The following is an 18,559-nucleotide window of genomic DNA, read 5'->3' on the forward strand; positions in this document are numbered from 1 at the left end:
AAAGTACTGAAACACTGAACAGTTGGACATGTGCATTCAAAGGTTTAGAGAAGGTCACATTAAGTTCACCTGGAAAGGTTAGAATGCATTTTAGGTTCATCCTGAAATTTCACCTGAAAGCCGAATATCCCTAACTTTTTGTGAGTAGTGTATATACATCACACACTGTATTTCAGTGGAAGGGAGGTGGTTATCTTGTGTTGCTTTCATATTCCGATTGCTTCAACATTGGTCAAAATGACTGACGATTTGATCAGTCTTTTTTTTTCTTTTTACCTATCCATTAATTTTCTGCAGGTCATTTGTGACATTGATGAGGATAAAGATTCCTACTGCAACATGGACACAAATGTCTTCATAAGATGAGCGGTTAGTTCGCAACTTTTATTAAACTCATGTCAAATTTCCAGTGAATTCTTTGAATTAGGTTTTGACTTTTAGGGTTAAATTTTACTTTTAAGATCACTCAATAGAGAAAGAGCATGCACAAAGCTCAAAGGTAGTTAAAATTTTAGAATGGAAAACCATAAAGGACTTAATACCTAGCTGATTATTATCACAGTGTAAGGCACAGTGTTATAAAGCAGTGCTAGGCACACAATTTTTTTTAAAAAAGCACTTCTTTTGATCAGAAACAGCCATGATTTGAACTCAGTTCATCTCCTAGCAACTGCTTCACCCAATGGCGAGCCAGAGCAAGGAGATTGAAAGGAGCAGTGCCTCAGTTAGACATTTAGCAGCCTCTTTAGTAAATCATCCTACCAATTGTAATCATATATCACTCTTTAAACAACTAAATTAAGACAGAAACAAGATATGATTATTATTTACTAATATTTCTCTAAAGACACAAATGTATTATTGCCATCTTAACTTCTAATGATTTAACCGTAGCTTGGATTTGCATTTGCCAATCAGGACTTTTAAGGGCAGAAATGCTTTGGTGCAACTCTATAAAGCCTACAGGGGGCGTCTCTCAGTCAGCAGATGATGGCTCTCCTCACTGGAGGGGAAAAGTGCCTCCTTCAGGCGAACCATGCGACCTCCGACCCCAGCATGGCTGCAGGCGTCTTCCACCAGTGACCTGCGAACGGGACGGTACACCCTGTAACGCCTGGGAGGGGAGAGAAAGTGAGATAAGTGATTTGAGGATGGAAAAGAGGGAAATAGGGAGAAAAATGAGCTGGAGGATGATTAAAATAATTTGTGAAGAAAGAGCATGAAAAAATAATACTTGGGTGTTTTGTGTATGGATGGAAGTACAACCCTGTAGGGCTATGAACTGTATATACCCCTGCATGCTGTGACTACTCACTTGCAGAACAAATAGGCAATGAATGCAAAGACCGCCACCAGCACAGCGCTGGAGGAGAGCACCACCTCTGCAGCACGAGACCTCTTGGACGCTGGAGGGACAGAGAACAGCAGTGAGAGGGACGGACACAACCAGACAGACGGACAACACCAATCTTTTCACTTTCTAAAAAGCTGCTAGTTACAGAGAAAGGATTTAGAATAAGACCACATTTCATGAACTTAAAGTATTTGTGACCATGCATATGAGATAAGAGAATAAATGTTCTAATAAATGTAACAGACCAGGTGCATCCTGGGACTTGTTGATGGTGACTGTGGTGCTGGTCAGGGCCAGGCTGCTGGAGTCCTCCAGGGTGATATTAACACAGTAAGTGCCAGGCTCCGGAAATGTTCGCCTGAGATGCACTTCACATTGTTTTGATGGTGGCACATCATCGCACATAATGGTGCGCACCTGAGAACAGCTGGGGTCTGACACAATGGTGCAGGCTGAAGTGGGGATGCTGGGGACGGGGGATGGAAAGATGACAGCTTAAAGCAAACCACTCAGCCTTTTGTTCATCTAAAACCTTTTTTTTCCTTCAAAAATACTTTTAACGTGTCAATAAATATCAATTTTACATCTGCAGGGACTGGAAGGTTTTCAACTCCTCATAAACGGACCACAAATAAGCCACCACTGATGCATAACAACTGTGTTATTGTGTTATGAGTTCACCAGATTATCTAATAGATTTCCTGGTTTACTTATCGTGTTAGTGAAACTTTCATTTTGTGTCATCATTATCTTTATTGGTCTAACATTTATATAAATTACCTAATTCCCATTTAACTGATTTATAGATTTGTAATCATTTATTTGTATGAGCTAGAAATTAAACTGACATGCTAGAAAAATATTTTATATGCTACAACAAAGGAAAAGCTCTCTTCTGGAGATACAATTCTGGATTTAAACCTACCAGCACCAAAAAATATCAAATTTATAATCATACAATTCACATGCACTCATATAAAATTGCTGATGAAATACATATTTGATTTGTAATATACTCACTTGCCCAGACATTTGACCAGGAAGCTGATGTCAGTGCTGGTCACTCTGGAAGCCGACACGTCCACGATGTGACTGTTTGGCTGGCTGTTCAGTGTGTGCTTGGGCTCTGCAGAGAAAAGATTAATGTAGTTGGTTTTAAACGTATAATCATCTTCTCATGACATTAAACTGATGAAACTCACAGGTTTATAGTGGAGGATGGTGTGTGTGTGTGTGTGTGTGACTCTATAAAGACAGGTTTTAGGGGGAGAAAAGCTGAGCAACAACAATAAGGATTATATTTTTTTATCCAAAATTATAATCCTTCCATCACATAAAAATGTGAAAATGAAATTGGATATGTTTTTTTATTTGATTTGTGCAAAAATCACTAGAGGATTCCACTCAAGACACAAGGACCACCTTTGGGCTATTCGCCCTGCTGACTGGCTCAGTTCTGCTCAGTGGAGCTCACTGTCCCTTAACAGCTGGACAACAGAGTCACTCATTTACTCTCTATGCTGCCTACCTGTTCATGACGGCGCTAGAGGAAAAGTCAGGGATCACCAAAGTTTATGGAATCATCCACAAATGTTTGTACAAAATTTCAAAGTAATCCATCCAGTAGTTGTCAAAATCAATTTGAACCAAATTTTTTGGACCAACAGACTAACAGACCTTACAAGCCTTGGAACCTACCTAAAAATACATAGATATTAACTGCAGGGTTAAATTGTCAACTGATCTATTAATTCATTTTTTTTAGTAAAGGATCAGACCATTATAATAATACATCACTTTTTCCATTTATATTTTAAAGCCAATAAGTGTATTCATTGAAAATGTCTGGCTTTGGCGCCATCTAGTGGTAGAATGACAAAAGCTGCTGTGACAGATATCTGCTTTAAATACTGATTAAGATTTTAATTTGAATCATGGCAGGATTATGATTCCAAAGACGAACTGTCTGGCCCCTGCGGTTCACCAGAGTAGTGCTAAATTATACGTACGCCATCAGTTAAAAAAAAAAGAAACTGCAGCCCCCCACTCACCAATAATGGAGATGTTGCCAGTGAAGGTCCCATGGGAGTAGCGGAAGCACTGGTTGCTGCGCAGGCGCTTGGTGCGGAGCCAGGCCAGAGAGGTGGGGTCGAACTCCGGGGGTGCACTTGTACCAATGGGGGGAAGGGGCTCTGTGGTGGGCACACCTGATGTCATGGCAGTGGGAGATGAGGGCCAGCTAGTGTTGTGTGATGCTGAAATTGGAAACAAGTGGCTAGATATTATTATTAGTATTTCATATTCAAGCTATTGACTATTTAGTGAGCTTTTGTCCCAATACATGCACTTCCTCTGTTTGCTTTGCTCTCCCTGTCTCATATACACACACGTGAAGAAACAGAAACACGCTGTTAGCTGTGGGACTCACCCCGTGTGGTCTCCATCTTAACAGTGGCAGCATGGGGAGGTGTGGGAGCCGCTAGAAGAAGAGAGACAGGAATACAGTCATGACACTTTGTTTTTTGAGGTGACACTTCAATAATCTGTACAGGGAAACTCTTGTTTCGCTGTCTGCTCTCCCTACTCAGTTCATCCAAACTACAAAAAAATACATGTTCTCCTTTACCAGATAGTTTTGTTTTTATTTAGTTATCTTTCCCTGAGATATCTGCTCCCATGTAAATGTGCTTAAGGCATTGAACAAAACATCAGCTTGTGTTATCAGAGGTAGTTACTAGAGTCTAATCCATTGGAACTACTTTCTGTTAAAGAAATGGTATCTCAAAACCAGTACCAATCATACCATACCGGCTTTACTGGACATATCTCACAAAGTGCTTTGCGCAGTAAGACCATATCTATGTGTCCAGCACCTGTGGGAGGGGGTGACGTGGAGCTCCTCTGAGTTGGGGTGGCAGCAGTGGGGGGACACTCTATAGGGAACGCTGCCTCCACCACCAGCTTCACGTTCATGCTCCCCAGCCTGCTGTAGGTGTGTGTGGTCACCTCCCGGTGTGTCACCAGCTGGTTGCCATCCCTGAAGTCCCAGATGTAGTCAATGGAGGCAGCGGTTTTAAGGTAGCCACTTGGGTCATGGAGCTGGACTTTAAAGACCACATCCTCACCACGAAAGAAAACATTTTCTGACTGGTTGACCGCAGCTTTCTGGGAAATGTCGACTGCCACTGGGATCTTATCTGAGAGAGTGTGTAGGGGTGCCATAAATAATTAATTCTCTTGTTTTTACCTTGTGTTTGTATCTGTCTGTTTGGTTGAAACATGCTGAAAAAAGTACAAGTACAAGCTGAATGTGAGAGTTTGCTTCCACCTGTGATGTAGAAGACGGCGTTGTCAGTGGTGAGGGGGCTGTACTTCCTGCGCTCACGTTTCCTGTAGACCATGACCTCCATGACCTCTGCCCCCACAGGGATCTTGGTGGTGTTGATGGTCAGACTGGAGGAGGAGCCGTCACATGTCTCGTAGTACTGGCCTGGGACGAGGAAAGAAGACGATTGCGGGAAAACTGCGACTATTTTGTTTTTGCATGTGCATGTGTAGAAATCTGTAGACGTGTGCGTTCTCACCCATCGCATGCCACACATAGACGTAGTTCTTGCGTCTCCAGTCGTTGCTCTGAGGGAAGGGCTTCCCATCGGGGAACACGTTGCATTTCTTCAGGTCCGTACACTTCCCAAAGCCATAGTCGTCCAACCAGGAAGTCCAGTTGTACACGTAGCCAGAGTGCACCTGTCCATTAGCTGTATAGAGGAGAGCGAACAAAAAGACGTCCTCATTATTATTAAAAATTAAAAATTTAAAGCTGCACTAATTCATAACTTTAAATTAAAAATGGCTCAAATAACTACTTGTAATGTGAAAGGCTTCACTCGTGGTGACGATCCTATAGATAATTTTCTCCTAACATTGCAGTTTCGCTCAGCTCTATGGACCATTTTAGCTTCTTTCAGGTAATTGTTTTGGTTGCAGGACCTGCAGCTTTATTGTTTTTGCTCAGTCTCACCACCCTTGTTTCTAGCAGCTGCAGGCAGGTGTTTTCGGCAAAATATCTTCGATAAACCCAGTGTTCACTACCTGCTCAGCACCAAACAGCAGAGAGACAAAATTAGCAACTAGCTCAGGAATCGGTGGAGTGTAAAATAATGCGGATATAATAAGGAGTGTGAATATTAGATTTATGTTCACAGGGCGGACATAAACATGACTGTGAATCAATCCTAATGTTGCTCTTTGTCTGCTGGATGTGTAAAAAGGCAAATGCTGCTAACATGTTCTCCATATCAACTGAAAAGGTGATCATATGTTCAATGTTGTGTGTTTGTTTTGCTGCCCCCAAGTGGCTGTAAATGAATTAATTTTGCTTCAAGTTTGCTTGTGATTGTTATTTTTGTTTAATGTGGTGCACCATGGCTCTATAATATGGTGCAGTGGCATTTCAGGATGGATGGTGATGTAATGTGTTTGGGGGCGTGGCCTGGCCAGCACCTGAGGCCTCCAGCTCCATACCATCCTGGCAGTGCTCATCCCAGACAAGCGCCCCATTGGCATCCTCCTTCTGGCATGGAGGGTACTCCAGCTTCGCAGTGAAGGAGATGCAAGAGCCGTTGAGAGCCGGACTGTCGCTGGTCAGACGAACCTTGGGTTTACCTGCAGAAATGTGGAGGTTCCAAGTGAAAAACCCATAACAGAAGAATCCAGAGGAAAAAGATGACTTTACTCACCTTTGTGGCGCGTGAGCTCATTGGGCTTTGGGTTTAGTGGAGGGTAGAGGTAATCATCCCATGGGTTGGTGTCAGGATCCCAGCCAGGGATTGGTGGGATTGGGAATGGAAACTTTGCTGCTGCTGCATGCTTGTGGGGGAACATGTCAGCGAATGCTGGAGGGAGAGAACAAAGCAGGTTTGAAGCCTCGCAAGCCTGCTAACATGTGCTGTGAGGATCAATGAGGGGAACTGATGGTCCAGGATTTTATTGGTTAATCAAGTACATTCAGAGGCACATATTAGATTTTTTCCTCACTCAGACTATCCCTTGACAAAAAAATTACAGGAATTACAGGTCTTCATCATTACAATTCAAGATAATGTTCTGCTTTCTGTTTATTCCATATCTGCAAACATGGCATACAACTTCTCATTTTGTAATTAAAGTCTTTATTATATTATGTGCTGCGTCCCCTGACATGCAATGCAGAAAATGTATGAATCTATGACACCCACCAGAAAAGAAATGATCAGATTTTGTGATGAATGATCAGAGTCCTTGAATAGAGAAAGTGGGGATAATCTCTGTGAGGATCAGGCATCTAAATGATGCTGATGATGAGGTTTTGTCTAGGAAATGTTTAGTAAAAGCCCCCTCTAAATGAAAAACATAAAAGAGAAGAAAAAAAAAGGTCTGGAAATTTTGGAATAACCCTTTAACAGCAAACACAGTTGTCCTGTGAGGGAGATAAAAAATAATTGTTGTCACCAGATCACAGCATGTGGCTCTTGGGTTGCACCTTTAATATTATCTGAAAGGAACTGATCTGATCCCACCAAATGTCTTTTATTTCTCATATTATTCCCGCTAACTCCACTCTTTTGTTTCATGGCTTGTGTCTTAATCTAGACTTCATATTTTACATATTTTATGGACGACAGACGAAAACAACAAATTCCATCACTGTGATTTGATTAAAGGAAAAAGAATCTGTGGGAACTTCTTTGTGTAAGCAGACATCTGTGCGCATGATCAGCTCATGGCACGACTGGCAGATATTTCAAAACTACCTGTGTAGTCGTCATTTTAAAAAAACTTACTTTAGTTGTTTTCACGTTTTATAAAGAGCTCCAAAAAAAAAAATGCTTTTGGATTGTTCGAGGCTTCATTTTTCCTCCGTGACCACAGCTGGTCGTTATTGTGAATGAAACAGTTTTTAACAGCTGTATTTTATTTTTAAAGATGTGAAACAGTTTTCTTTGTGTGGACAGTTTTCGACCGTCAGCCGGGACACACGCCTTAATTAAGCTCATGGGACTCTGAGCGCGCACAGCTGATGACAGGACAGGTATTACAAACACTGTGGGGCAAATATAGAATCTACTTCAGACTTAATAATTACTGGATAATAACTACTTACACGTCAGGACGTGTAAGATCAAACGATGTCTGTAATTTCGGTGTGAGTATTAAATTTAAGTAGGACCTTCAGTGTGTGTGCACAATGAGGCTGAAGTTAATATGTCTACATCAGATCTGAAACACTGTATTATATCACCAGATCTTAACTTGACGAAATAAGTTACATTTAAAGCAGCATCACTTACTTTTGCGTCCATCAGCTTGATAAACAAAACAAGCACAAGCCAGCAGAAAAACATATCGCCAGGCTTCCATTGCCACTATTCAGCAAGAAAAAAAAAAGGACAGTATATTTTTTAAAGAAAATACCCTTTACACCCCCCAATATAGTTGCTCTGTTCACCGCCGCAGCCTCTCCCTCTCTCAGCCCGTCCAGCTCTCCCAGTACTTCCCCCTGCTGTAGTCCTGATGTTCAATAATTCAATCTGGGGCCGCTGAGCGCACAAACATGTGATGTTTCCTAACAAGACGCACCTCTTCCCTCATTAGTCTTCAGGACTGGAAACTCATGAGAGATGAGATGTGCGCACGCCCGCTCTCTCCCTCTGGTGTGATAGGAAAAGTTTGAGGCTCTTATTCATTCACTTATCAAATAGAAATAAAGAGGTTTGATCACAAAGCCCGTGTTACGCAGCGTAATAGCGCCACTGACTTATAATTTGCCTGTTTGAAAATTGTGATAATAATGCTTGTGTAATTGTATAGTGTCTTTTATAAACCAGTTACTCGGTCTTTATTCTTTAAATATAAGAAATAGAAACATCTCTAGCAGGATTTTATTCGGAAACTTTCTGAACCAATATGTTTGACTTTATAGCGAAATCAAAATAATTAATACGAAACACTTTTTGTCATCATTTGAGGAGAATCTGACCTATTTCGATCACCATCTCTCTCTGTATAGATGTTAAATAAAAGGGACAAACGTGAGTTGGCAACCTCCCTCAATCGGTCGAATCGTATTAAATAAAATGCACTTATTTTTCTTGTGAGTTGTGTTTTCGTTGAGTTTCGTCTTGAACGCCCGATAACCTTAACGGTCCACGCGTGGCATCGGGCCACATGACTGACTTATCTGCTCAGTTCGTCCAGTCCAGCTGTGTCACGGTCAGACGGCTGCTCAGACTTCACCTCCGGCCTGGTTGCGCCACAACCGCGCGCGTAAAAGCAGAAGGGTGGCCCTGCGCGTGTGATGCGCTGCAGAGTGCTGGTGGTTTTCAACACAAGTGCAACATGTGACGGGCGTCGCTGTCACCTCGGCTCTCCTGCTGTCACAAGGACAGTTTGGAAACGGCAACACGGGGACGAAGAACGTTGCAGATATTTTTGCAACGCACAAAGAAGAAGAAAAAAGTCACAATCAGTAATAAGTAACCAATTAACGCAGAGTGCTGTGGATGCTGTGGAGATGGATTAAAGCAGTTATCTCATGCTGACTCACAGCATTAAATCAAATAAGAAACAAAAGATAAAGAGAAGGATTTTTAAACACCGTGGGGAATGAATTTTAATGCATTCACTCATCAGCTGCTTAATAAGATAAATGTATGTAATAATATGATCAATAGATCTGAAAACTAAAGTAACGCAATGGAATTCATCCATATTCATTGAGAAAAAAGCTACAATGATAAAGCTGGTTATTCACAACCGAAGGCGATGATGATGGTTTGTCTCTCGGGCTCAGTGATTATAGATCACCATAATCCGTTTGGATGATTTCGGTCCAGCTGTTAGGGAATCAAATCCGTCAAAGAGCTGTAAAATCATACTTTTTTCATCAGACCGCGGTGTAAAGATCTAACAGACTTTGTTGTTGGCATTTCACTGACATTTGTGTCCCATTAAAAGCTGGTTAAGTCCGTCAGACTGTAACAAAATGCGCAAGTTGCTCAGCATGTGACCGCATGTTATCAGTGTAATATTGGTGACAGCTCAGTCTACTGGATGTATGAAGCAAAACATCAAATATTGAGCTCATTACATCTCCATGACAACTCCATCCAACGATGAGAGCCACGGGATGCGGCCGAAAGCTCCAGAAGAAATCTAGTAGGTGGATCCTGAGTTTTCTTTCTTTTCTTTTCTTTTTTTTGGAAAAAAAGGGGAAAAAAACGATGCCAGGAAACATCAATGCTGCTCATCTTCCGGTAGAGGGCAGCACCAATCCGCAGCTTCTCATGTTGTAAAGCTGGAAGAAGAAAGTACAGTATGCACACACACACACACACACACACACACACACACACACAACCTTGTATTTCGAAACTTGTGAGGACCTTTATGGACGTAATGCATTCCCCAGCTTACCCCTAACCTTAACCTAAACCTGAACCTAATTCTAACCTTAAACTTAAAAGCAAGTCTTAACCCTCAAACAGCCCGTCAATGTTGTGAAGACAGATTTACTACTCAAATTGGTTCTCACACAGATAACTGAACAAGTGCGCGCACACACTCTCTCTCTCACGCACACATTACTGAATATTACTTCCATAAAATTACAAAATAAAATTGGCAAAACATTACAAGACAACAATGACTTTAGCAATCTCTCTGCATATCCTGTGTAGCATATGTGTGGCTGCAGCTGAATATTTCTATGATAAATTCCTGAGTTGATTATCTCTTTGATTAATTCATCAGTCTTCTGGTCTATAATGTGTAATAATGTCAGAAATAGTGCAGAATATCCAGTTTGACATCTTCAAATATCTTGTTTTGTCTGGCCAGAACTCCAGAGCTCAAGGATGTTACACACTCCATTAACCATCTGCATTTTTCCTCAAAAAAGACTTTTACAATTAATATAGTGTCAGAACTGCTGCAGATTAACTTTGTCAGTCCACTTCCTGATTAATCAACCAATAGTTTTCTCTCTCTTACTGTCTTGTCTGTTTTTTATCCCAGACCGAAGGCTCCTGACATTCCTGGTTGCAAAACAGAAGTATGAATGAAACAACATCCCAGAAATGCATTTTACAGCCAAAAAACACTTCTATCTCCCCTCCCCTCCCCTCTGTGTGTGTGTGTGTAAGAGAGAGAGAGAGAGAGAGAGAGAGAGAGAGACAGAGGAGGATGCACGCGAATACTTGCCCTGCCTTCTCATTTACAGCTCTGGCTTCTCCTCTGATGGTGGAATGCAGACACATTCCCGACAATGTGGACTGGACTCCGGACCGTTACAGTGTGTGTGCGTGTGTGTGTGTGTGTGTGTGTGTGTGTGTGTGTGTGCACGTGTGTGTCCATGTTCTTTTGGTGTTTATGTGTGTGTGTCTGCAAATGTGCTGGCGGTGGAAACTTCAATTCACTGTGTGTTTTGGCTGCAGGATGGAACATATGGGAGTGTTCACTGTGCAGCACTGGAAATACATGAAGCCTTTCTTTCCTTCTCAGTCTTCAGGCCCATAAACATATTCCCACAAGAACACAGGAGTCAGGAGCCGGTCACCTCTAACTCTCTCTCTGCCCCTCTCATCTTTCATGACTCTTTCATTTCCACCTTCCTTGCGACACCCTCATCTCATTGCTCTTCTTGCCCTCTGAAGTCCTCCTTTGCTCTTTGAACTTCTCATTCTGTCTCTCCAGGTGCCCCCCCCCCTCCTCCCTCTGCATACTGTAATCATAATCATCGGAAGCCTGTCTGCCCTGTCATCCTGAGCAGAGGGCAGCTGAGTGTCTTTGTGGAATAATGGGGGGAAGGCAAGGAACTGCTAATCCCACCCACTCACTCAGACACAACCAGACAGTCACCAGCACCACCACCACCGCGGGGAACTGGCCCCAGACTGCAGCCAAACTGGCTTCAAAGCTCTAATAGCTGCACTGCCAAGTTGCATGCAGTGACCTATCACAGCTCCAGTCAGCCACAGTACAGAACAAAGCTTGTGGAGCAGGCTGACGCAGAAGGTCTTTGCTTCTGGTGATGTGGTGGAGAAAAGCTGGGTGCTGTTTGACCTCCTGTTGGCCATCAGAGTAAAGCAAACATCACCCTCGGAAAATGTCTTAGGTCTTTTTTTCCACTGAAATCCTCACATGCCATTTTCCCTTAAACTTCTTTTTCATGATCTAACCTTGCTATGTAGGCTGTGCTGCGTTCATTTGCAGTGTGATACAGTGGGAAAACACAAAGGAGGACTATGCAATGTTTCCACTCCTCAATAAAAAAAACAAACAAAAATCTCAGTTTGGGACTGACGGATGTCTTATTCTCCATTCAGTTGAAAACAGCAGGCTGGGCTGCCAAGATCTCCTCGGAGAACCGGGGAGATCGTGGCTGCGACCGCCCCGTTTCCCGGCACCGACAGACGGTCATGGGACTGTGAGGCCCGCCGCCAGCTGGCCGGAGAGAGCATCTTTGATGTGTGACGCACCGGGGAGACGCCTGCATGCACCAAGCCGACTCTCACACTCAAACTGGAGGAAATATAAAAAATAAAAAACCCTAAAAAAAAACAGTCTCACTCATCTGCAATGTGAGTCTTTTTATAACTAACTAGTGTTTCTGGTGGGAAACGTACTGATTTTTTTTTAAATAGAAATATTGCCATACCCATTAAAAAACGCTTGCAGTAACTTTTCTCTGTTTGAGGAGTCTTTACAAGTCCAGACAGGAATATCGGCGCCATATGATATTAAAATTACAACCGAGTCTCACGGGCACCCAAATCCATAAACAGGCTTAACCTGCTCCAGTGATGCAACACTGAAAAACACTATAAAAGCAATAAGATGTCTCGAATCTGACCGTTTCAATACTCTGTCATTTTAGCTGTTTTCTCAATGAGGTTTTTTTTTTTTCCTTCTAATTGTGTGTTTGAATCCTTGTTATCGTCTGATCTGCTTTGAGAATCAGCTCACCGAACAGGTGTAGGAGCAGGTGAATGTATCAGGTGCGTCTTCAGGCCGTTATGTGTGGGCTCAAACTGACTCGGGCTTTAGGACCGCGGGATGAGCTGGATGAGAGGCGAAGTCTGCGCACCTCCACCATGTAGAGGTTGAGGGTCTGTCCTGAACCTGCCTAGTCTGTCTGACTTGTGTCCCGCGTCTTTGCGCTCCATGGATGCAGCGTTACGCGTCGGAGGGGTGATGGATCCATTTCTTTTTCTACTTTTTGGATAATCCCTAAAGAGTCTCATCACTTTGGCGAAATGTAATCGACTTCAGAGTTGAGTCAAAGTGCAAAAATGGGGAAGTCAAGACAGGACTGGGCGAGCTTCTGAGAGTCGGACCCCCCCCCCCTGCTCTCCTCTGCTCTCTTCATCATGAGGCTGTGGGGCAGAGCCACATTTATCCGGAGGAGGATGCTCTGCCTCTGGTTGCTGCTCCTCGGGTTTGCCTTGGTTACTTTGGCGCTCTCGGACCTCTTTAACCGGGACTGGGGTCACAGTGATCAGAGGCCTGGCCCTCCCCAGCGGCCCGTGCAGCGGATTCCCAGTGCACCGGACCTGGAGATCATATTGGACTCCCGGGACCCCGCATTAGAGCTCGGTGTCGATCTCGCACCGCTGAAATCTCTGCAAGAAGACCAGCTGTTATTCGTGCCATCGACGCAGGGCACCAAGAACCCTCCGCAGAGGAGGGGGAGCTATAAGGTGCTTCTGCCCGGAGCAGGTAAGGATGCCACCGCGTCTCCGACGCACGGAGAAATGGGGAAAGCAGTCCGGCTGCACTTGGAGGGCACCGAGAGGGACGTGGAGCTTGCTGCGGTGCAAAAGTACGGTTTCAACGAGGTGGTCAGCACGAGGATTTCGCTGCACCGCAGGCTGCCTGAGACGCGCCACCCCGAGTGAGTGCACGGCGCAGGAAAACTTTTGCGCCGAAATGACCCCACGTTGGGATCAAAACGCGTTCAAAGTTACTGAAGTTGACTCTTTGATGAATTTGTCACTCAACAGGTGTTTGGGGGAGAAGTACAGCGAGTCTCTGCCATCGGCCAGTGTTGTTATCTGTTTCCATGACGAGGCTTGGTCCACGCTCCTGCGCACTGTGCACAGCGTGCTGGATACTGCACCCAAACAGTATCTGCAGGAGGTTCTGCTGGTGGACGACCTGAGCCAGCATGGTGAGTCCATCCATCCATCCATCCATCCATCCACTTGACCTGTGCTGACCACGTGTTAGTGTTTCTGCCTCTTTCACTCCTCAGGTCACCTGAAGAGTGTGCTCAGTGAGTATGTGACTCATCTGGATGGGGTGCGTTTGATTCGCAGCACCAAGCGACTGGGTGTTGGAGGGTGCCGTGCTCTGGGTGCTGCCAGGGCTGCAGGGGAGGTGCTGATGTTCATTGACTCCCACTGTGAGTGCCAAAAAGGCTGGCTGGAGCCACTGCTGGAGAGAGTGGCCCAGGACAGGTATTATTCACTGGAATCATCAACAAGAATAATAAACAGCAGTGCAAGGCTCTTGTTATTCCATTGCACGATTCCCCTATAACCACACTAATTGTAAATTACTCTATTGGTTAAATGCAAGAAACAAGAAATGTAGCCAGAGTTTTGTAATGAAGAATAATTAGATCTACGGATAAACATTTGGTCTGAGAAAAAAAACCCAACCCAGCAGCTGTGCCCAAACTCTCTGTCTGCTTGTTTCTCTTCTGCTGTTTGACAGAACCACTTGAGAGAAGTGAGAAGATGGAGGGTTCAGAGTTATCAGTTGTCCTTACTCATTAGTATGGCGTTGGATACATGTGCTGTGTGTGTATCCAAAGCTCGGCTCTCATGATTTGGCTCTAGTCTTGTGTCTCAGGCTGCCTGCGGCGTGGCTCTAATTAGACTAGGTAATTAGGCTGAACTCTCAGACCTGGAATCTGCAACCACTCAGCCACATGTTTGACCCTTCTCCCATTTCTTGCTCTCTTTCTTCCCCTTTTTATAATCTCTTCATTCCATTTCCTCTGAGCATCACATCACATGTGGCCTCATGGTAGAAATATTTCAAGTAACATATGTGAACCAGAACAGACACCAACAAACAACAGTGCGTGTCTCTAAGTTTGGCCTCTGTGACATGAGCCTGAAACGCACTCAAACAGGCATTTGTAAGTATGAACACACACACACACACACACACACACACACACTGATGGGGAAACATTTTTCCTTTTCTTAGAACTAATCTGATCTGGTCTTTGAATAATAAGTGAAAATGTAACCAAGGACGGCTGGCTGAGGATTTTAAATGTTCTTTGACTTAAATAAAGAAATCTTTGACTTACATCAGCACTACTTTGAACCACTCTACTAAATAAATGTCAGTGAAAAAAGACAAATGTGAATGTTCAAATGCCTGTTGAGATGAACGCACTGTCTCTGTGCAGGACCAGAGTGGTGTCTCCTATCATGGATGTGATAGACTGGCAGACCTTTCAGTACAATGCCACCCAGTGGCCAGTTAGGGGAGTGTTTGACTGGAGACTTGACTTTCATTGGGAATCAAACCCTCAGATGCAGGACAAGGGCCCAGACTCAGCTGTTCAACCTGTGAGGTGAGTTTACAGCTCCTGAGCTTAAAAAAGCACAGGTTTACTACACAACAGTGCATTTAATCTGACATTTTATATTATCTTTGCAAATTTCCTCACCAGCCTACACAGTAAGGGGCCATTGTTCTGGGCTGTGTTCTGGGATCCGCTTGTCTCCGCTAACTGTGACTGTAATACTCTGTAGTTTGTAATGTCTCTCTGCTCCAGTGACACGAAGACAAATCCCTGTGTTTGTTCTTGGCTGGTACAGTGATGTAAAGTGTGTCTGTGATAGGAGCCCAGCGCTAGGCGGTGGAGTTGTGGCCATCGACAAACACTTCTTCCAGAGTGTGGGAGCCTATGACCCAGGGATGCTGCTGTGGGGGGCAGAACAAATTGAGCTGTCAATCAGGGTAAAGCAAAAAAAAAAAGTCTTATTGCCAACTTCCCATCCAAATCCTCCAATTCACATGCTCACACAGGACACAGAGCTGACAGATTGATTTTGTTTTTCATCTTGACTTACGTAAGCTTTTCTTCAGTGATGCTTTAGCTGAGTGTTTCAGCTGCCTTCTGTCAGGAATGTTGTGCTGGGACATGATGTCTTTTGCACATGGAAATCTCAGATTGAATCGTGGTCTGCGAATGTCTGGGTCACTTGACACGCACACAAGTATGAGTGGAAAACATTTCTTGACCACTTGTTTTCCTATCATGACCGTTAGAATGCACACTGCTGAATTGTAGCATGTTTTATAAAAAACTTAAATGTAAAATGGTGCAGATTGTAGAACTAAGAATCAAGTATAATACTGCTTGTCATACTTTCTTAGAATATTATTTAAAAGAGAATCAAAACCCTGATAAAGCTTTCCCATTATCCCAGGTGTGGTCATGCGGAGGCTCCATGGAGGTGGTTCCCTGCTCCCGTGTAGCCCACCTCGACCGCCACCACCTGCCTTACCGCCTCCCAGACCAGGAGCAGCTTCAGAGGAACAAGATCCGGATCGCGGACACCTGGATGGATGCATACAGAAAGATCTTTTATAGGAGAGACACACTTGCTCATTTCATCAGGCAGGTGTGTATGCTTAGTTGGTGAGTGTAGCAAATACTAAAAAAAAAAAAAAATCGAATACATAATTGTTCTTTCTTTTGTGCAGTCTGAGAGCCCTAACATAGCAGAGCGTCTGCGGCTAAAGAGGAGTCTGGGCTGTAGGAACTTTCACTGGTACCTGACAACAGTTTATCCACAACTTTACATCCCCCAGGACAGGCCTGCACTGTCAGGCGAGGTAGCGCACACAGACACATGCACACACATGCACACACACACACGCACACACGCACACAGGATTTATGCTACCCATTGTTGGACATGACAGACTGATGTGTCCCCTTTGTGCCTGTTTGAAGCTGTACAATGTCGGCACTGGCAGCTGTGCAGACTACCCCCGAGGGCAGGGACCGCAGGGTGGGGCCATGAATGTGGCACCGTGCAGTGGGACAGGAAGCCAGGTAACCATGACAACAGTTATTGGAAGTCAAAGACAGACAGGTAACACACAGTGGCAAAGATGATCTCTCTTGTCATTGCAGCACTGCGATTTGAACTCTGAACTTGAAGTGCGGTGGGGTCCCATGGGTGCTTTGTGTTTGGACGCCAAGGGAGAGACGGTGGTCTTATCTCCGTGTCCCACACACCGGCCATCCACCAGCAGACTCCAGTGGAAGTTCATAAAGGCAAGGCAGAGAGGACAACTGAGTGAGTATATCTGATTAAATGCATGTTATCACAGCCGGGCTAACTTAGCGTGTTTCCGTTTCAGCTGAGCGGTCAACTGGTTCACCAAGAGTCCCAGTTATGTCTGGAGGCTGTGAAGGAAGGAGGGTCCTCACAAAGCAGCCCCAGAGAAGTCAGCACCCACACAAACACAGGAAGTCTCTTCCTGCGCCCCTGCACCCATCACCCCAGACAGCAGTGGCACTTTGAACAACTTGTAGCTCCTAAAGGTGCCTGATACACAAAGCACAGCAAAGGATTAACGGATTTGCAAGATGTGAATCAGAGGCAAATATTATCATAGTGGCATACAGTAGTGAAATGGTGTAGAAAAATACACAGAAAATCAAATTATTTTGCTCCACTTTGCCATTTTTTCTTCCTGTTTTAAGGATTGCAAATACAGTTCATTGTGTTAAATGACAAACACTAGTTTATCTGAAATAATAAAGTACAAGATATGATTATATGAAACAAAGTCTTTATTTAAATCAGGATTTTTAGGATTATCTATAATTGTATTTATGTACATTTAATCATATAAAGTGTGATAAATATGTAGAGAAAACTATCTCAATGTTTTATAAATGATGTTTTACTGAAGTAAATGCCTTCCTTGATGATTTGTGCACATTTCTGGAGGATCTTAATGTTGAGCAGACACACCTCAGGTTTGGTGGATTTGATGAAATCATGAAGGAGAATCGGTTAGTATAGACTAGTAGCAGTACTAGAAAACAGTTTGTACGTTATCCCTACAAATCTGTTGTCAGTAGTTCCCCGAAATCTCCCCCAAAATGGCAAATTTTAATCTGTAAGAATGGAATGAAGCGCTATACCAACAGTGCACCCCTCCACTTTCTTTATCTTTAAGTAAAGTCTGAGTACAAAAACAGGAAAATAGAAAGGCATATTTTACACACAGAAAACAGATAAGACAATTTACTGAAGGGTTCCTCAATTAATGAGCAACAAACATAACAGACAAGTAAATCTGTGAATATGAAGAAGACATATGCAGGATCTAAATCTAGACTTATACTTTTTTGATCTGGGTCTGTTTTTCAAGGCTTGTGCTACAATTAAGGGCCCAAACCTTGTTACAATTAAGGGGAAGCCTTAATGCTACAGTGTGTAATGACATTCACAATGAAAGTTTACTTCCAACATCATGGCAGCAGTTTTTCCCGTTAAAACATGACAACTCCTCTTTGCATTATAAGCCAGGTGCATGAAACACTGGTTTTCCAAGTATGGTGCAGAGCTTGTGTGGGCTGCACGGAGGACTGTCATTACTAATGTACTCATGTGGCTAAAAGTGGTCAAATCCCTGCAGCCAGCTTCCAAAATCTTGTGAAAAGCCTTTCCAGAAGAGTGGAGGCTGTTACAGAAGCAGATTGATGCCCATGGTTTTGGAAAGAGATGTTCAAAAATCTCACAAGGGTATAATCTTCAGTTGTCCGAATACTTTTGGCCATATAGGCAGCTCTGTAATCCCAGGTCTTTTCACTTATTCTGTTGATTAGAAGGAGCTATCCATTCTCATTCTCACTTGTCACAGTAAGAAAAACACAGGCGTTACTAATAACATTAACAACGGCTCTTTTCTATTCAAATGTTCCAGTGAGTCGTGAGCGTGACAGTGAGCCAGCATGAGCAATACCAGCACCCTGAAACCGAATCATTCATTTTATTATTTATGCCTGTGCTTTTCCTGCTGTGACATGTCAAAATGCCCACTGTGAACGCCACCTGTGGTGCAGCAAAACTAAGGTGAGTGAGGGAGATGTCCACCAAGCAGTCTGCACACACC

The 18,559-nt window shown here is 43.6% G+C and overlaps 2 protein-coding genes across 2 annotated transcripts; one reads left to right on the forward strand and one right to left on the reverse strand.

The window, feature by feature from the left end:
• Positions 1–397: 397 nt before the first annotated feature.
• Positions 398–7,785, reverse strand: gpnmb (glycoprotein (transmembrane) nmb). Its single transcript, XM_070846432.1, has 12 exons — positions 7,684–7,785; positions 6,094–6,249; positions 5,858–6,019; positions 4,939–5,112; positions 4,683–4,844; positions 4,228–4,551; positions 3,783–3,833; positions 3,406–3,609; positions 2,375–2,480; positions 1,600–1,820; positions 1,316–1,406; positions 398–1,114 (listed from the first exon to the last, which is right to left on the reverse strand). Exons 1-12 carry the CDS (start codon positions 7,751–7,753, stop codon positions 961–963), a joined length of 1,875 nt encoding a protein of 624 aa, XP_070702533.1. The 5' UTR covers positions 7,754–7,785; the 3' UTR covers positions 398–960.
• A 4,754-nt stretch (positions 7,786–12,539) lies between these two features.
• LOC139215882 (polypeptide N-acetylgalactosaminyltransferase 15-like) lies at positions 12,540–17,149 on the forward strand. Its single transcript, XM_070846919.1, has 10 exons — positions 12,540–13,286; positions 13,396–13,562; positions 13,647–13,851; positions 14,820–14,987; positions 15,259–15,376; positions 15,850–16,044; positions 16,127–16,258; positions 16,380–16,481; positions 16,563–16,706; positions 16,793–17,149. Exons 1-10 carry the CDS (start codon positions 12,763–12,765, stop codon positions 16,982–16,984), a joined length of 1,947 nt encoding a protein of 648 aa, XP_070703020.1. The 5' UTR covers positions 12,540–12,762; the 3' UTR covers positions 16,985–17,149.
• The last annotated feature ends 1,410 nt before the right edge of the window (positions 17,150–18,559 follow it).

The sequence above is a fragment of the Pempheris klunzingeri genome, chromosome 16, assembly GCF_042242105.1.
Source record: "Pempheris klunzingeri isolate RE-2024b chromosome 16, fPemKlu1.hap1, whole genome shotgun sequence".
NCBI classification, from domain to species: domain Eukaryota; kingdom Metazoa; phylum Chordata; class Actinopteri; order Acropomatiformes; family Pempheridae; genus Pempheris; species Pempheris klunzingeri.

Bases quoted from the DNA above. Each gene is read 5' to 3' on its own strand.
- gpnmb (XM_070846432.1), bottom strand. From the start codon at position 7,753: ATGGAAGCCTGGCGATATGTTTTTCTGCTGGCTTGTGCTTGTTTTGTT. The intron at 4,845-4,938 runs GTGAGAACGCAC...TCCTCGTCCCAG, and splicing joins CTATGTGTGGCATGCGATGG to GCCAGTACTACGAGACATGT. The intron at 3,610-3,782 runs GTGAGTCCCACA...TTCCAATTTCAG, and splicing joins TAAGATGGAGACCACACGGG to CATCACACAACACTAGCTGG.
- LOC139215882 (XM_070846919.1), top strand. From the start codon at position 12,763: ATGAGGCTGTGGGGCAGAGCCACATTTATCCGGAGGAGGATGCTCTGC. The intron at 13,563-13,646 runs GTGAGTCCATCC...TTCACTCCTCAG, and splicing joins GGACGACCTGAGCCAGCATG to GTCACCTGAAGAGTGTGCTC. The intron at 15,377-15,849 runs GTAAAGCAAAAA...CCATTATCCCAG, and splicing joins AAATTGAGCTGTCAATCAGG to GTGTGGTCATGCGGAGGCTC.